At 40.2% G+C, this 18,389-nt stretch overlaps 1 protein-coding gene and 1 long non-coding RNA gene across 6 annotated transcripts in view; both read left to right on the top strand.

Moving 5' to 3' along the window:
- The window catches only part of abr (ABR activator of RhoGEF and GTPase), a 118,547-nt gene extending 103,077 nt beyond the window's left edge, over window positions 1–15,470 (top strand). For 4 of the 5 annotated variants that reach the window (XM_024265737.2, XM_024265738.1, XM_036215100.1 and 1 more), the window contains 7 exons: window positions 10,543–10,602; window positions 10,933–11,042; window positions 11,113–11,252; window positions 11,682–11,816; window positions 11,935–12,040; window positions 12,773–12,926; window positions 14,203–14,292. In XM_024265737.2, coding sequence (XP_024121505.1) covers window positions 10,543–10,602; window positions 10,933–11,042; window positions 11,113–11,252; window positions 11,682–11,816; window positions 11,935–12,040; window positions 12,773–12,926; window positions 14,203–14,292 — 795 coding nt within the window. Of the gene's footprint in view, window positions 1–10,542; window positions 10,603–10,932; window positions 11,043–11,112; window positions 11,253–11,681; window positions 11,817–11,934; window positions 12,041–12,772; window positions 12,927–14,202 lie in introns of all 5 variants that reach the window. The other variant, XM_024265736.1, reaches the window with a different exon arrangement.
- Window positions 15,471–16,913: 1,443 nt separating this feature from the next.
- LOC112142393 lies at window positions 16,914–18,146 on the top strand. Its single transcript, XR_002918585.2, has 3 exons — window positions 16,914–17,470; window positions 17,574–17,770; window positions 17,901–18,146. It is a non-coding gene; the product is annotated as an uncharacterized LOC112142393 (long non-coding RNA).
- The last annotated feature ends 243 nt before the right edge of the window (window positions 18,147–18,389 follow it).

Below are 18,389 nucleotides of genomic sequence, written 5' to 3'. Positions count from 1 at the left end.
GGTGGTCAAAGTGTTGACACCGAATGAATTACATGGACTTCGTGTACGCTTCTTCCTCCTATCACTTGGAGTCGTGCGGTGTATGGGACACAAATGATCTCTGGATTTAACCTGCCAGCCATCTGCTTGGTTCTGCTCCCACCCAAATCGCTACAATATATTTATTTTTTTTCTCGTGGGGTTGAGGAAAAAAACTGAGCTACTCCAATGAAAATTGTGTTTTCGTAGCATTTTCTGATGACGGAGGACATACAAAAAGAAAGTTACATTCAAAATTGCATTTCTGAGTATTTCTTTATTCAAATTATGGTGAATCAAGACTAGATGAAAAAGTCCTGTTTGAAAAAGATTCTATTTCTGTTGTAGAAAATAGTCTAGGTGTGCCACAAGGTCCCACCTCTCAGAAACGGAAAGGGAAAAGGGGGTGGGGTTGCTCCATACCAATGGTACCAATGGTACCAATGGTTAACAAACTACTACCGCTCTGCAGAAACGATGTCCTAAAAAAACAACACTTTATTATTTTTTTTTTTTTAATTTTAGCTATAAACGGCATAATTATAATTAAAAGACCACTGGGAAGATTTTTAAAATAAATAATATAAATAATCTAATCCAGAGATCTTTCCAGGTTACTCAGTCTTCAATGCTGTGGTAGTTACTTCTATTTCAAATTTTATTTTTCTCTCTCATCTTGCCCCAAAAATATCCTCCATCTCCCAGTGGGTTTCGCCCTCCCCTCCCATTTTCAAATCCTGCTTTTCCCAGACATTTTTTTTCCAGGTTGTGACGCATGGAGTGGGTTTGTCTCAACGTTACAAAGCCCCGCTCGTTAAAAATACTCTGCGGTGAGGGCTGGATGAGGTCTTCTTCAAACAAAAGCACCCGCTCCCCTCCCACACCAGCACGCTCAGTCACAAAGTCAGACGTACATGTCGTCCCGCTCAAAGTTCCCATCTGCCCGCTGTGTTATCGTGACCACGGAACACTCTCTAACCCACACGTCTGTGCACCGCGGTAACGCCCTGTCTACTGATATCTGTGAGGATGGGGGGCCTGTAAGGGAAGATTACCACACACAGATTAAAAATAGTTTAGAAAACAAATCAAATGTTCGATCCAATTCAGTGAGTCAGGAAAACGAAACGCACTTTGTGACATTCTCTCCATGTCAAATCTGGATTCCTCTAAGAATCAGCAGGTGGAGATCCACTTATTTTTCAACACACTTCTTCAAAATTCCCTTACATCCTTTTCCTAGCAGAACACCCCTCCTCTTGTCCAAATAGCGTGGGACACGGAGGACGGGGATGCACTTTGACAGGCATACACAGACTCCCTTGCCACCTATCGATTTATAATCCAGAGGAATCCATCTCCTAAGAGCAGCGCTCTCTGGCTGTCTCGGTGAATCAACACGGTGATTCGCTGCCCGCGTCTCCCAGGATGTGTGAGTGCGCGGTTGTGTTTCTGTGATTTTCCAATGTCAACACGCAGGCTTTTGAAAGGGGTTATGCATTGTAGTGGAAAAGTGTGAGTGAGTGGATGGAAAATGGTGGAAGCCAGAGATGCGAGGAAAGGAAGGAACAGTGACACACACAGAAAGAGGAGGATGGAAGGAGCAGCAAAGAGTTTTGATGGAATCATCTGACTGTAGCACTTTGGGTACTCACTCTTTTTAAAGTCACACTCTGATGATCTTTTGATTTATTGTAAGAGCGTTCACAGTGGTCTTTTATTTATGATTCTGTCTTTTTTAGTCATATTCAAAAAAAAAATAGCTTATTTGCCAAATTTAAACACTCTTTGGCTCATAATAGAAATGTATAATCATCAGTAGTGCTAGCCAGTAGGTTTTTGACAAACACCCAGATGCTAACACGATAACGACTGACTGTTTCCAAATCAAAGATGATCTGGGTTCTTGTATTAGAGTTCAGCACATGATGGCGTGAAACTTCTGAAATGACGTGGGACTTACACCAGTTGACCAATCACAAAATTCAACAGCAATACCTTCTATTAACCTGTAGGGGGCAGCACACATGCAGTTTTAGACTATGTTGGCAATTAAAGTTTAATTTAAATTGTCAAAAATGTCTCAAAGACCAACAGACAACACTTTTGAAGCCCCATTTATAAAAGTCAATAGCCAAAAAGTTTAGTAAAGTTTATTTACTGTTTGGTTATCCATTAGATAAAACCTTCAAACTAGAACATAAACAAAACAGACCACTGCTTGATCAGTTCCATTTAAAAACATTAATTCCACAAATATTCCACAAATATGTTTTCAAATTTTACTGAGCAAACTTTAAATTGACAAACATTTTTCTCAACATCTTGTGAATAAGCTAGGAGCTAAAGTAAATTATCAGCATTTATTCTCCTAGTTTAGACTGTTGCTGTACAGATCTTAGTTTTGTTGTTTTTACTCGAGAATTATCGACTGCGCATACCTGGTGGCCCTGCTTCAGGTGATGGAAAAGGGTCGGTGGCATTTCCAATTTTAGAAGACTATTGCAATAACAATAGTTATCACCCAGCCCTATCTCCTGATTCTTATTGATTTGAATGAGGAAAAACTTAGAAATGCAATTTTAGGCTTAATTTTCTTGATATATGTCCTCAATTGTCAGAAAATTTTAAAGTAACATGTTAAAAAAAAAAAAAACACCAAAAACGCAATTTTCATCGTAGTATGTCTTTAAAAATGTATTGGTTGATGTTACAGTTCAGTTTCATTTTTGTATTTATATGCACACAGTTTTCTTAATCAGCTCTGGGAGAGGTTGGCGGGAGGTCGGAATTTGTCTCCCTCTTTCTCCCTTTCAGCCTCCACATTTACTTCTCATTGACTTTTCACCCCCCCCATTTGGAGGTGTGTCCATCAACATCTGGAGGAGCAGGGCTGGTCTGGAGCTCATTCAGCCCTCCTCTGTCCCTCCCTCTTTGCTCTGCCTCACTCAGCCTCAGTGTGTCTGCTGCCGTGGTGGAAGTCAGACTGCGCAGTGAGGAGATGCTGGCAGACGAATGTTGACCAACTCTCAGAAACAGGACCTTGTTTTGGATTATTATTATCAGCCCGGTGAAGGAAGCAATGGCAGTGTCTTCTTCTTCTCTCGTCGGTCTCTATTTTTGAAGATCTTCTTCTCCCGTGCTACTCTCCATCAGCAGCTACAGTCAGGGGTTACGAAGGGGTTCGTCCTCCTCTCCTCCTCCAACTCTTCTTGAGAGTGTTGCGCTTTTACGGCTCTGGGATGACGGAGGTCCTGGTTTCGGATATAAATTTGAACTCTGTTTGTGAGCGTTTGGAGCAGCACTGCTGCGTGGACGACAACCATCGGTCCAGCCAGCCGCAGACCCCTGTGCTGAAGAGGCACCCCAACACCGGGGCCAAGCTATGGGGGCGCGTGCGGAGCAAGCTGCTCAGACAAAAGGTCTCCGGTTGATGCACACGCATGCATGTCACAGACATACCTGAGCTCTGTTCTGTCCGTGTCACCCCCTCCTGCATTCATCACTCCGTCTCTTCCATCTGTTTGCTCTGCCTGTCTTTCACAGTGTTCATCTGCAAGTCTGTCTGTCAACTGTGAGCCCACCGTTCTGTTTTACATAGTTCACTTTTAATATTGAATTTTTTCAAAGACTAATCGTGATGGCATCTGATCAATAGCTTCTTATATATTTTTGTAGATTACAGTAATTAAATGAAGGGAATATACATTGAAAAAGAATGTATTTTTATTGTTCATATTTACTCAAAGTCCCTTGTTGGTTCTTTACCTACATTTTCAAAACCTGTCAGCTTGTTTAAAGTGTTCTTAGTCCAAAAGAAACTCATTGATAACAAAAATTTTCAGATTGGGAGTTTTAGTGTTTTTTTCTGTCAGTATAGCTCCCTCTGCTGTTCATTTTAGGATCTACTACTGAAACTGAACACTTCTTATATATATGGACCATATTTAACTGTAAAACATGTAATTTAACCCCTTTGTGTCTGGATTTATTAATATATATATTAATATAGTATGTGGCAAATTAGCAACATACAGTAGGAACAAGTTAAATAAAAAGTTTTATTTAAGAAAAATTGAACACATTTTTTTAAATTGTGATGAAACATCACCATCATTCAGGTTCCTTCAGAACTTTAAGTCCTTTATTCTACAATATGTTAATACGTATCCATACATGCAAAGATTATCTAAAGGTTTTCTTGACAGAGGTTTGTTGTTCACGCTGCTCTCTGACACCTTTTTTATGAGGTGCTTCCTCTCTTTCTCTTTTTTTCCTGCTCTTTAATTTGTGTTATAAGCCTTCAGAACAATGTATCCAGGTCGGGAGCAGGCTTGACCTTTTGCTCCTTTGTTTTTCATTATTCATTAGATGTTGGAAGGAACTGAACCGATTGTCAGACCAGGCGAAATAAAACCAGGATTACACTCTAAGCCCAGACTTTACTGAGTTGACCTAAAGGTCCAGCATTGATTCATTTGTTCTCTTCTCCTCCTGCTCCTTCCACACATTTGTGGTTTTACTGTCAATAATGTGCCAATGAGGAGAAGTGGTGATAAAAAAAAGCTTCAAATTGAGCTTCCATTCATCCATCCACTTGCAGAAACCTGAAACCTAGAGCGCACGAGTGCAGTCGTGCTGCTGTTTTGAAAGTCATCCTTTAGATCCTATCAGTTCAGCCGTTCTTCCCTCCTTTGTTCTTATCTCTGTGCTGCCGGCAGTGATGGCTGATGGTGGAGCTGAGACGACGTCAGATCATCTTCTGTTGCCTGAAACCGTAACATGACAGAAGCCTGTGGGTCCAGATCTTCTTATAGATTCACGGTCTTTGCTTTAATGGTTTTTAATAGGTTTTATAGCCATTCGAATCCCCTTCTGTTTTAAATGATCTTAGACATATTAACCTTTCAACTCGCTCATGCGTTTGCCAATCACATCAGTTGTTTACAATTATGTAAGAATGACACATTAGTATGGTTTTCATCCAGAATTTAACTTAAAGGTTCGGCATTTTTGGTTTTGAAAAACACAAATTATGACACATATTTGGGATAAACTTTGGATTAAATCCTTGTAAATTTGTTTATAGTTCAATTCTGGTTCACCTGTTTCTTTAAAACATTTTTCACATAGTTTTGATCTTGTCTTTGGTTTTGAATTTTTACTGTTGTATATTTTATCTGTATGTTTTTGATCTTTGTAATGAAAAAAGAGCAATTTCATCTACATTTTTGTGATAATTTTTGCAGTGAAAACACGTCCAAATTTGCTATAAAAATGACAAAAATACTTGGAGTTATTTTGTACAGTTTCAGATTCCTTGTGGAATTATAGTGTAATTTAAGAATAATAAATGCAAGCGTTGTAAAGTAAAAAACAAACGCTTAAAAGGGCTCTGGATTACTAGTGGTTAAGTTCTGTGCTGTGAGGATGCTCTCATAGATTCCTGCATCCTGAGGTGTTTTGAGGAATCTGCATGTTAAATGACGTGCGCGTGCTCTGAAGCTCACCGGGGAAACGCCGGCTCTCCTTCAGTCTACAGATGCATATAATTAAGACCCGCTTTAATGAGAAAGGAGGCTGAATGGGGACACTAATTGGACTAGGACCAGACATAATCTATCTTGTGTGTCCCAGCATCGGAGCAAAGTGTGATTAAAGTGCGGCTTGGTTGTGGTGGTTGTGTTTTTCTTTAATAATGTGTCTGGTGACCTGTTTTGTGGGTTGATTAGATTTTATTGTCTTCCTGGCCCTCTCGCACAGCTTAGCTAAAACAATGGAGCCGGCTTCATAAATTCATCACCTTGTTCCATTTGCCTCTTCCGCTGCGTTTTAGCCCACATACTGAACCACGGCGTTTGAATAGGTTGATTAGTGCCGATTAGATATTAGGGGTTTTGGCCTGAAACACCAGTTAGTCTTTTAATGGCTTTTTTTTTTTACAAGCCACATAAATCTGAGTGTCGCCACCGGCAGCCATAGCCCTTTACTGACTCTAATCCATCCCCCTGAGTGCAGGGTTGTGATTGGTTAATGAGCTCCAGGGGGGGAGCAGGAGGTCAGTAAAGCATTTTCAGGTTGACACCCTCAATGACCCCATTTGCCTCTGGCCAAACAGCTTTATATGCGCAGGATGGCTCCAATCTGTGTTTGGTGAAGAAGTCCTCCATCATCCAATTAGCTGCTGAGGGGTAATGGCCACCCCTGTCCTGCTCTGACAGTGAACCGGCTCTAAGCGGGACCTGGAATGTTACAGATTTAATAAAACTGAACTATATAAGTACAGCCACCTTTTTATGTTTGTTTGAGCTCATTAGAGTTGTGTGCTAAAGGACTGACCTCACAGTGTTCCCACGAGTCTGGGAGGAACATCTTTACAGATCTGTGCAAAAAAAAGTTCTTCTTAGAATAATTTGGATTCTTCCAGTAATGCAGAATGAAAAAAAGGGCTTGAATGACCAGATTAGTTCCTACAGTAAGTCATCTACACCTAATCAGAGTTTTTCTGACTTTATCTAATGTCAATTTGCTTTACTGATATCACCTAAACATACTTATGATGTTGGTGAGCATCGTCATTTTCCTTGATTTATTCCAATGAAATTGTTAAAATTTTGATTCTATTCTTGATTTTATTCAATTTGATTAATTTTTGCATACATTTACATTTCTAGTTTTTTAATTTAATTTGATTTCCTTTAGTTTTCAAGCATAAAAAACATAAATAAAAATGACAAACAGAAAGTAATAAAGTGCTCAAAAATATATTTTTGCATACATTTTTAAATTTGAATTCATTACTATTCACATGGACACAAAAGAATTAAAGAAAAAAAGTACCAAAACAACCTTATTAGGTTCATTTCATTAGAAAAAAATAATTTTATGGAACAAATGTTTCAAAATGAACACAGTTGATGCAGGTTTACACTTTTAATATGACTCATTTCAATAATTTTCTACCTTTTATGAGTTATTGCTAATGATTTGTTTATGGTCCTGACATTAAACCTTCTTTAATGAGGGAGAATCTAAAACCAGAGCAGGAAACAAATGTTTTACCCTTTTCTGCTCTTATCAAAAGCTACGGCGTGCTTCTTGGCTCTTATTCATGGGGGCTGCAGCGAAAGAGCAGCGCTCGCCTGCGTGTTCACTGTGCAAGAATCCGCTGGAGGAGATGAAACGCTCATCTGCAAATCACAACTCTCTGTTCTCGTAAAAACTCCATCTATTGGTTCAAACTGGCGGTGAGGTGAAACGCCAACATGGCAACGGAGTTAAAGACCCCCTGTGGCCATGGTGACTTCACAACTGATGAACATGTAAATATTGCCTTCATGTGATCACTGTGTCTAAAAATAATCAGGCTGTCTATAGTCTGTAAAGCTTGAGCTTGGTATTGAAAAAGGCTTAGTGGCTGGAGAGAAGAAAGCGTTCCTGTAATCTTGCTAAAATGAAAGAGCTCTGCCGTTTGAGCTTCAATCTAATTAAAGGATTAATAAAAAGCTTTCTGCAGCTGAATGAACGCTTCATCAGCAGGAGAGGAAAACTGTTCAGACGCAGAGATTCATTAAATTTGGTCTTATCAAAAACACGGGATGTTCTCTTTGGGAGCTTGTTACCTGCATGTATTAGTTTTTCCGCACAGCTACAAAAGGTTAGTAGAGTTGTTCGGGGAATCCATTTAGACTTTACATGTCATTATGAAAACGACTGTTCCATTTAAAGGACATGTGCTGCTTCGGCACATTCATCTGGTTTATTTGACTTCATTTTCTCAAATAAATTACATTTTTGCAAAGGCTTAAAACTGAAGAATGAAAATAAACTGTTCATTTTGTAAATAACTGGTCATCTGGACCCCACAAGACAGCACTCTGAACATTTTCAAGGATTTTTTTTATCTTCACTAGTGTCTGTGGCTGAGGTGTTTCTACCTGTGATCTGCAGAAAGCAGGAAGAAAAAAAAGGCTGAAATCAGCTCTTCTGTGGTCTCTGGGCGCCCTGCATCACCTGGCAGCCACATGCTTGTCAAGCGTAGTATACACTCTGTTCTGAGCAACAGGGTGAGCAGCTGTGCCCCACATCTGCTGCTCCTCCACCACACACCTGCACAGCCGTTATTACCGAGGAGCGCCTGACTTCCACTTAAAGCTCATCCACACACACATCTCATTTATTTTGCATAAGGAACGGCATGTTAGTCCGCACTGGGACGCATGCAAACTGTATGTTTCTCTGGTTTGCCTCAGGCTTCTTCGGCTTTTCATTATCTGCCCATTTTAAGGATCACTTTCCCAACAAAGACAGCTTTGACTTTGGGACAATGAGCGTTGAAGCCTCAGGATGTCTTAGTAAAGTTTCTAAGTTTCATCTGGTCCTTCACATAGACACAAACACTCGTGCTCAAAACGCCCTTCGAGCGTTCCTTGAAAAGGAAATTGACCGTTGGATTTTTCATCTGTCTGGAATGAAATGGAAAGTGAATAAAGCTCCGCTGGTCTTTGGAAGTTATACTGTGGTTTTGTTTCCTTACAGCCTAGTAGTATTTGTAGTTTTCTGTTCATTTGTTATACTGGAGTGTGGATTCGGTCCGGTCGTCACGAGCAGGTCAGACTTTATATTATCTGCAGGTGATTTACAATCCCACACCTCAGAGTGTGCAGTCTTCCGGCTGACATCCTCCCAGAAGTCACAACTCATTTTCACCAAGCCTGTTTCCTGTCACACAGTCGTTTCTCGTCTCTTTCTCAGAGCTACATCTAGTTTAAGTCTGATAGAGCAAGTTTATCTCTCAAAAACTTCCAGGAGCCAAAGTTTCTCCTAAAATAGAAAAAAATGAATTTAAAGAATTTCAGGTTTCTCTCTCAATCATTTTTTAAAAAAGGAGTTAACTTCAGGTCTGGAAAGGATCGGTGTAACCCCGAATTCAGCCCAGCTATGACAATAAATGATTAACCTTCATCATGAACACTAACCTGAGTGTCTGCCTGTCCTTTCTTTTGGCAGTAGCTGTTCCACATTTTGGTGTTTTCCTGTCATAAACACCCACACTGATCATCTTTATCTATTTTAAAAGCATTCTTAGTGGTCTTTCATTATAATTATGCAGTTTTTAGTCAAAATCTGAAAACTTGTGTCAAATTCTGGGATTTACATTCTGCAAAGTGACAGTAATTCATTAGAAACTATTGGTGTGGAGCAAGCCCGCCTCCACTTCCCGTCACATATATATTAAGGGAGCTAAGCTTAAAAATTGAATTTCTGAGTATTTTTTTATTTTATATACATATATATATATGGCACAAGAACCTGTTAAAACACCAAAAACAGCATTTTTATCAGAGTGGGTCTTTAAGTCAGTAAATGCTGTCTTGCTGGGACAAATGCTAAAAGAAAATGAGGCTCTTATCAAGCTAATGAGGTAAACTAGTTGAGAACTTGCAACATTTGCAGCTTAACACAGACCAACGGAGGGCTATTCCTGTGCTGACCCAACAAACAATGTTTTCATTCTATGTGAGCACATCTGCGCAGAAGGGGGCTAACATGAGTCTATAAAAAGAGTGGTTAGCATTTGTGGCTCATACTGTGTGCTCAGACTTCCAGCAGAATTAAAGTAAACACAGGCTGCTGTCTCTGAGGTCTCAGATGGTTTCATGGGACCTGATCCAGACTGTGAGAATGTGAACGGGAGAGCAGTCCAAGAGCCTGAGTGGATCCGGAGCCTCGGTCGGGGCCCTGTGGGGCTGGGGGAGGTATATCCTGGAAGTCATCATCATTCTGTCTTTGGTCTGGGGACGTTGTTGTGAATAAGCTGTATGGAGACATAGACCATCATGAGAGCCAGAGAGATCAAAGGTTAACTCTGGACATGGATGGATGTAGAGTTTTAAGTAGCCTTCGTCACTGCTGGTTGTAGCATCATGATTAGCTTTGGAAGACCCGCTGATGAAATGGATGTTTTTTTGGAGTTTTAAGATGTTCTTGTGGCTTGTTTCTGATGATGGAGGACATATATAATGTTTCTTAAAGTTGCATTTATGAGTATTTCTTTATTCAAATTGTTGTGGTTTTTTTAATACTTTCTCCAAGTGTCTTGAATCCAACCACACAGACAAAAGGGGTTTTGAAACCAGACTGAATCATGTTCAAATCTGTGTTTTAAAGCCTGTGTAACTGCCATCCTAGTGGTCATTTGGTGAACTGACATACCTTGAATTTAGTTTTTGAAACTACTTTGAACAGGAACTGTGATAGCTGGTGGTTCCATAATAAAAAAAGTCCCATCAGACTGTTCATCTGTGTGTGTTTAAGTTACATTCACACACTTCATCCGACAGTCTTGATGTTTCACTCAGTTTTTCAGCATCTCATTCTCATTATGGCTTTGAGATCTACTGTACATAAAACTCCAGAACGGAGAAACCTGTCACTGTGGGATCAAGCTGTGTCCTGTGCTTGAACTGATTGATGTCATTTGGTCACAGAACTGACATAAATCTGTGTTTCTGTGTCTTTCAGCTGGATCCACAGACAGTACAGTCCAAGAACTGGCAGGTGGACGTGATCGAGATGAACGGGGTAAGACAGCAGACTCTGAAAGACTCTCTTAACTTAGTTTATGGGTCTCACCCTGTCGGTGTCCGCTCTAGGGAGATGTATTGTGTCTGTAAAGATGGGCTCTGTGACTTATCATAATCATGTCAAACACAGCTGCACGTTTCCACAGGAAGTGCTAAGGTATCTGAATTCTGTTCAATGGTTTATTTTAAAGACATAAACAGATCAAACAGAACATTTATCTCCAGTATTCTCAATAATTCTTGACCAAACATGACATGGTGCTGTGTTTGCGAGCTATAACCCTCTTCTGACGTCTTGCTTTAGCCTCTGCCTGTCGTTCCTCTCCAGATAAAGGTGGAATTCTCCATGAAGTTTACAAGTCGAGACCTCAGTTTGAAGAGGACGCCGTCCAAGAAGCAGAGTGGGGTGTTTGGAGTCAAAATCAACGTAGTAACAAAGTAAGCACACTCCTGCTGGGCTGTAAAACACGACTGCCAACCGTGTTTAAAAACCAATCTGCTCCCACAGGCGCGAGCGCTCCAAGGTGCCTTACATAGTCCGTCAGTGCATTGAGGAAGTGGAGAAGAGGGGGATCGACGAGGTGGGAATCTACAGGATCTCAGGGGTGGCCACTGACATCCAGGCTCTGAAGTCGGCATTTGACACGAGTAAGATCGCTTGTTTACTGTTTGACGCCGTCTGCCTCCCATCTTATTCACCAAAAAATAAAAACAACAACTCTGACCCTTAAAATAAACATTTGTTCTTATTGTGTGTTTCAATAAGAACAGAGTTTGTGATCTAGTCATAGAAAATGAAAAGTTCATCCTGTAACCACAAAGAAGTCGGTTCCCTTTTACTATGCAGTGTTCCCTCACTATATTACAGTTCATGTTTCACACTCTGGCAGTTTCGTAGATTCTCTTTAGACTCATTTTGCATGCATGTTTTATTCTTTTTTTTTAGTTCTATTTCCTGATTGGCTGTAGACATTGTCAGTCAATCTCCTCTGTGCTCCCATTCAACCAAGATCCTTTAAAGCAGAGCTTCCCTTTGGTTGTGTGTGATCTGGACTCTCCTCTGATTCTGCCCCGTAGATACCAAAGATATCCTCGTGATGCTGAGTGACATGGACATCAACGCCATTGCAGGAACACTCAAGCTTTACTTCAGGGAGCTGCCGGAGCCTCTGCTCACCGACCGCCTCTACCCTGCTTTCATGGAGGGCATAGGTGAGACTTCAGCCTGAGAAACGCTGTCATCATGTTTGAGTCCCATGCTCACCAGCTGAAGGTTTGAGGTCAAAATACTCTCTTTACAGAGTTCAATCTTTTCCTCTTTCCCCTGCAGCTCTCTCAGACCCAGCAGCCAAGGAGAACTGCATGATGCACCTCCTGCGCACCCTGCCCGACCCCAACATCATGACCTTCCTCACGCTGCTGGAGCACCTCAAACGGTACACACTCTCCCACATGCACCAACAGAACTTTTTTTATTTGTGAGCAGCGTTAGAGATATCCATTCGCACCGCTTTGAACCATATATGAATGAGGAAAACGAAGATAGATATGGATCTAGCCGTCTACAAGTGGATACATGACAAACACGATCTTTGTTCAAACATTTTTGCCGCCTGCTCCTGATTTACCACTAATAGATAAAAAATAAATACCCAGAAATGCTATTTTAATCTTAATTTCATTTATTTATGTCCTCCATCATCAGAAAAATGTCACAAGAACATGTTAAAAACACAATTTACCCCAGAGTGGGTCTATCAGGCTTTACTAACATTTGAAGCCTCAAGGCTTCAGTCTAAAGACAAACAGAGAATGAGGACATCTAGTGGCCGAATTGGATCATAACAACCTCTCAGAAGCCTGACTAAACTTATCCTGATAATCTACATTATATGTTTTAAGAAAATATACATTTGATAGAAGACACTAAAAAAAAGTTACAAGAGTGAAGCACAAAAACATATTTCAAAATTTAAATACAGGATACAGTGTTGGTTCATGTTAATTTAGAAGTTTTATTTAAATCCCAGACCTTAAAGTCCTAAAGATGTTGTTTAGACAAAATCCTCCAGGGTGATTTTGTGTTTTTTCTTTGCAAACTAAGCTGATGTTGCAAAAATATTTGAAACTTTTTCCATTTTTTTACTATGCTGCTGTTTTCTCTTCAGGGTTGCTGAGAAGGAGCCGGTCAATAAGATGTCCCTCCATAACCTGGCCACGGTGTTCGGCCCCACCCTGCTCCGGCCCTCCGAGTCCGAGAGCGTGAAGGGTCAGCACATCACCTCAGCAAGCGACATCTGGTCACATGACGTCATGGCACAGGTCAGGGGATTTTCCTCACGCCTTCCAAACAAACATTTTGTGTGTTCAATAAACTTCCTATCAATGGTTAGTGAGGTTGAACCTCACAGTGTAAGTATTAGACTGTTTTCTACATTAATTCTTCTCCCACGTCACCAAGTGACCCAAGTGGCCTCCTGTCCCTCCTGCATTTAGACTTCAGGCCTTGCGTTTGCCTCCACTGAGAGATCAGTTTCCTGCTCGCCGCCATGTTGTTCAGCAGAACAAACAACAGTCAAGTAAACATCATAAAAAACAGCGTGCAGGAGGTCCTTTCTGCACATAATGATGAATTACTGTTCATTATGGAGAGGATTCTTCACATTATTCCAATTTAATCTAATTATCTTGAAAATAAAGTTCTTAAACAATCACAGTGAGGTTAGAAAGGTGGCTCTCTTTTTTTCTAATTTAAACCATAATAATCTATTTTTTTTACCCGTAAAGATAATTAATGTTTTTTATGTTTTATTAAATCTTAATTAAAAGTAAATAAATGCAAAAGATGATGGTCTGAAAAGTCAATTTATTAACCATAAACCTGCAGGTGAACGGGTGCACTAAATCTAATTCTGCCCCTGTTTTTTCTTTTATATTAAAACTACCTTTTTCTAAAACATGGAGAGACAACGTGTTTTAAAAGTTAACTGAAATTGAAGCCTTTTTATTATCCTAATGACTTGCAGCAGCTGTCAGCAGATCCTGTGGATGAGGATGTTGCATTTTTCTCTCGATACTGTTAAATGAGACAAACACACTTCCTGTTTGCATCCGACTAAGAAGTTGAGCAGGAAGTTGGAAGCCACAAAAATGAAGCTTCTTTCCATTTCAACATCCTGATCGTCATTGACTGTATATGAGAACTGGACTATGAGCGCTCCCCCCTCATTTTCCAAATAGGAAGTATCTGCTGGCTCCAAGAAGCCAAAATCCCGTAGACTTCTAGAGAAACAAACAGCTGTTAATTTCTATTTATCAGAATCACCATTCCTGCTTTTTTTACAGTTTCATCATATTTTTTTCTTAATTGAAAGTTTATTGTTATTTGTCTTCTCCTAAATGCTCAGAAATAAACTTTTAAACTTAATTTTCTTTATATATATATCATTCATCATTGGAAAAATGCCACAAGAACATGTTAAAAACTCCATCCGAGTGCGTCTTCTAAAACCTTCTAGCAAACATAGTTTTATTTTGAAAAGATCCAAAAAGGTGGTTCTGTTCTGTCCCCTCACACCCTTTTTTTCTCATCTCTCAGGTCCAGGTGTTGCTCTACTACCTGCAGCACCCCCCCATCTCCTTTGCTGAACTCAAACGCAACACGCTCTACTTTTCCACTGACGTCTAACCACCCCTCCCTCGCGCCACTGAGGGCTCCGCGCGGGACGGACTCCATTCAAACTGTGGACCCCGCCACTCCAGTCCTCATGGCCTCACCTACGCCCCCCGCAGGCGGCTCGTCTCAGCTGTACAGACCCCTCCCTCATGTGTCCATCTGGTTCCCCAGCACCTGTTCTGTGTGGAGATGGGGAGGAGGCCGCAGAGAACTGTTCCTGTTTTTAATGCCGCCTCCCACCCTCTCTGGGGACCTGTATGGGTGGGGCGGGGGGTCTTAGGGCCACAGCCTGGTGCAGTGGCTCCTAATCTCGGTGTGGTAATCTGGTTTGATCAACACAGACACTCAAACTCCGGCTTTCTCCTGACGGAGGCATTCCAGAACAGCGGCATTTCTATGTTTTCTACGTCGGCGTGTGGATGTGTGTCGGCCATGGACGTACGCATGGAGTCGGTGTGTTTTTCACGTCGGGAAGCGGCAGGGATCGGGTCTGTACTGACGAGCCAGAACCATCCCTGCTCAGAATTGTTTGGCCAAATGACCCTATTTATTTAAAGTGCATAGAATATGTGTGCCTGTACAGTTTAGTGCGACTAGAGGAAACTCTAAGGAGTCTGTTTTAAGTTGATCCAGTTAGTGGTGTTTTGTTTTTTTAGTCTGAGTTTCTTCTTCACCGTGTCCACGCTGGATAAGCCGTGCTGAAAGTCTGCTGGTTCCTTTCAGATCACTTCCGTAGAAGTTCAATGAGGCACTTGTGTTTGGGGGGGTGAGGGCGAGGCGGACAACAGTTCTTCTTTTATCTTCTTGCATTTTAAGCCTGTTCCAAGTGACTTTCTGCACCGGTATTACTTGTAGGATGGTTTGTATAGTTGCCCTCATTGCATGTCCGGCTTGTGGAGGCGTCTGAACGCAAAGGCGGGTCGTTCCTGCAAGACTCCAACTGTCAGGAAAACCAACTCTGCTCAGTTCCAACCTTTCTGCTATCAAGCCTGCAACCTATCTTAACCAAACTGCAAGCACTGCTAGATACGTAATATTTGATATTTTTAATATAAGATTAAAATAAAATAAAAACTGTTGTATTTTACTTCCTTTGAGAAGAGTTTCATTATTCTGTAATATTGAGAGTTGATGTCAATGTGATCTGTTTTTTCTGTTTTTTTTTAGTAAAATAAAAGTTATAAAAACACTCACAATGTTTAAACTGTATTTATGAAAACTTTTCAGACTGTCTGTGTCATAAAGAACAACACACATCTGACACACACATGGATTAAAAAAAATTTAAATATGAGAAAAAATAGGAAAACTGACATGAAAAAGATCAGGATTAGAACATGAAAAGGAAGCAAAACAAACCACAGGAAGATTTAGTGATGCATCTGATTGTTATCAGTGAGATGTAATCTTGTTAAAAATCTACATAGACTTTTCTAAAATGATAAAACAGGTCATTGGGAAAATGTTCAAATTCATTCATTTTTTTTTGTAGAAAATAATTAAAAAATTATATTTTTTGCTATAAACTCTTATTCATGCATTCTTTAAATAATTTTCAGTGTCACAAAAAGTTTTGTTTAAATTCAATTCAGAACATCACAAATCTACAAAATCTGTAGCTAAAATTTAAAGAAACTTTGGCCAAATGTTCATTTTTTTATTTTTTTCATTGGGGATGTAATAATGTCCTGGACACTAATGCTCCTTGAATCATCACTCACCTTCATTCTGAGCCCTTTTGAGTGTCCCTGTGCTCAGAGCTCCCTCTTGTGGTCATCTTTAAGAACTGCATCTAAAGTTAAAGATTCAAATCTGAGGTTCATGTTTTCTACTATCTACGTCTATGGATGTACGCTAGAAAGTTGTTTAATTATATATATTTATATATACAATCTGTGGGTTGATTTCAACTGAAAAATGTCACAATAACAAGAAATAACTCCTTAAAGCAGCTGATTTTTCTTCCTTTTTTCCTAATTTACTTAAATGACCTGATTAATTGCATAAATTTTGTTCAGTTTGAACACAAAGGACGAGTCTGTAAGGACAATATGTATCATTAATAACCCACTAGTAACTTAATTAGATACACTTAGCTAATACCATGTTGGACCCTCTTTTACCTTCAGAACTGTCTTCATCCTTGGTGGTATAGATTCAACAAGGTACTGGAAACTCAGAGAGTTTGATCCAGATTGACATGATAGGATCACACGTTCACTGCAGATTTGTCGGCTGAACATCCATGATGCCGATCTCCCGTTCCACCACATCCCAAAGGTGATCTATTGTGTTGAGATCTGGTGAATGTGGAGGTCATTAGAGTCCAGTGAACTAATTGTCATGTTTAAGAAATCAGTCTAAGATGATTCCACACCATTATACTACCACCACCACTAGAACCTTTGATACAAGACATGATGTTTTCTGACTTCTTCTATTGCACAAATTAATTTTAACAATTTTACCCTACTCTTATATGAAATCAGTACAAGTAGTATTTAAGTATTTTGTTATTCTCATGTTCACCTAAGTATAATGATGTTTTACAGTGTAAGATCAGAATATTTAAAACCACACACGTTTATGTTTGCTTTAAGTTTTTTTATTTATTTTTTATTTTTTTATTTTTTTTGCTAAAAAAGTATTTATTGTGTATTTCTTTCTAAGCAGACTACACCCTGTAATGCAGAATCAACCTGAGTCTCTCATTCCTGGAGCGGTTTATTAACAGTCAAGATCCAGGACCAGAATCAGAGTGAACAGGAACTCTCCTGCAGTCCTCCTGAACCTCCATTGGTGACGTCTGTGGGGTGATGTAACTGAGATCCTGGTGTTTCTCTTCTGGTTGGCGAGCGGAGTATCCTACAGGATGATCTCACGAGTGTTTGGATCTCTCGTTCCACTGTCCACTGCATCATCCACAGTCACTGAGGAGGTGGTGGCCATTTGCCATAAGGACCTTCACCTTCCAAAAACCCCTGAGGACCTGGAGGTGGAATCCCGTGGGTTTGCAGGGCTTGCACAGCACAGAATTTTTCCTCAAAGCTGCAGGTGCCATCGATGGATGCCACATCAGGATCAAACCTCCTGGTGACCCTGGCATCATTCCAAAAGCGCCCTCGATTATAGAGCGTGCTTTGGAATGATGAAGACAAGATTCAGAGGCATCTTCCTGCAAGTGCTGGAGGTGCATCACACCTTTGTACCTCATGGAAGTGAACACATAGCAGCATTTTATATTCCTTGGAATATATTTCTATTAATTTATATATTTAATTTATATAATGCAGGTTGTCTCAGCTTGGGCCATCCTCCACAATATCTGCACCTGTGCTGACGACACAGAGGCCCCAGAGGATGATGTGGAGGTGATGATGAGGAGGAAGCTGGTTTGAAGGTCACCAGTGGTGCTCTCTGGCAGGACCAACTACCTGCTGAGGTTTCTGCTCTGCGGGAGGTACCACCTGACCTTGATTACTTTTAACAGGTAATTAATTAATCAAGTGATTTTTAATTATTCAATAATTCAATTATTTAATTCATTGAGTTTTTGTTAAAAATGTTTTAGGATAGTGCATGCATGATCTTATATTTATGGATCATTTTTGGTCATGCAGCATCCGTCCACAGCCAATCCTGTAAACCCTGAAGATGGACGATGCAGTCTACAGTGAAGATGGATCCTGAAACTCTGCAGACCATCCTGCAAGATGTTCCAATCACCACCCAGAAAGTTCCATCCCCGCGTCTCAGTTGAAGCATCTCATCCATGTCGACCATCTTTGTAAATAGTGTTACAATGAATGACGATTACTGTGTTGGATTTATACCTTTATTTATATTAAAAAAGCAAACATTTTAATGAATCAAATATAAACTTCATTTATTGTCAGAAATCAAATGTGGTTATTTATTGGCATTTCTTTCCAGGAGACTAAAGTTGGTCAAAAGTCTCCCTCCTCTCTCGTGCGCTCTGCTCTTCTGCCTCATCAGGTCTAGAAGCTCATCACTAGTTGCGTTTCCATTAACTCTGAAATTTTGCAAATTGGAATGGGGATACATTCTCCTAATGGAAACCACAATTCAGAAAAAAAAAAAAAAAAACG

The sequence above is a fragment of the Oryzias melastigma genome, linkage group LG14 (genome assembly GCF_002922805.2).
Source record: "Oryzias melastigma strain HK-1 linkage group LG14, ASM292280v2, whole genome shotgun sequence".
Taxonomy (NCBI): domain Eukaryota; kingdom Metazoa; phylum Chordata; class Actinopteri; order Beloniformes; family Adrianichthyidae; genus Oryzias; species Oryzias melastigma.
The sequence above is the reverse complement of the archived record's forward strand: the minus strand, read 5'-3'. Positions and strand labels throughout refer to the sequence as shown.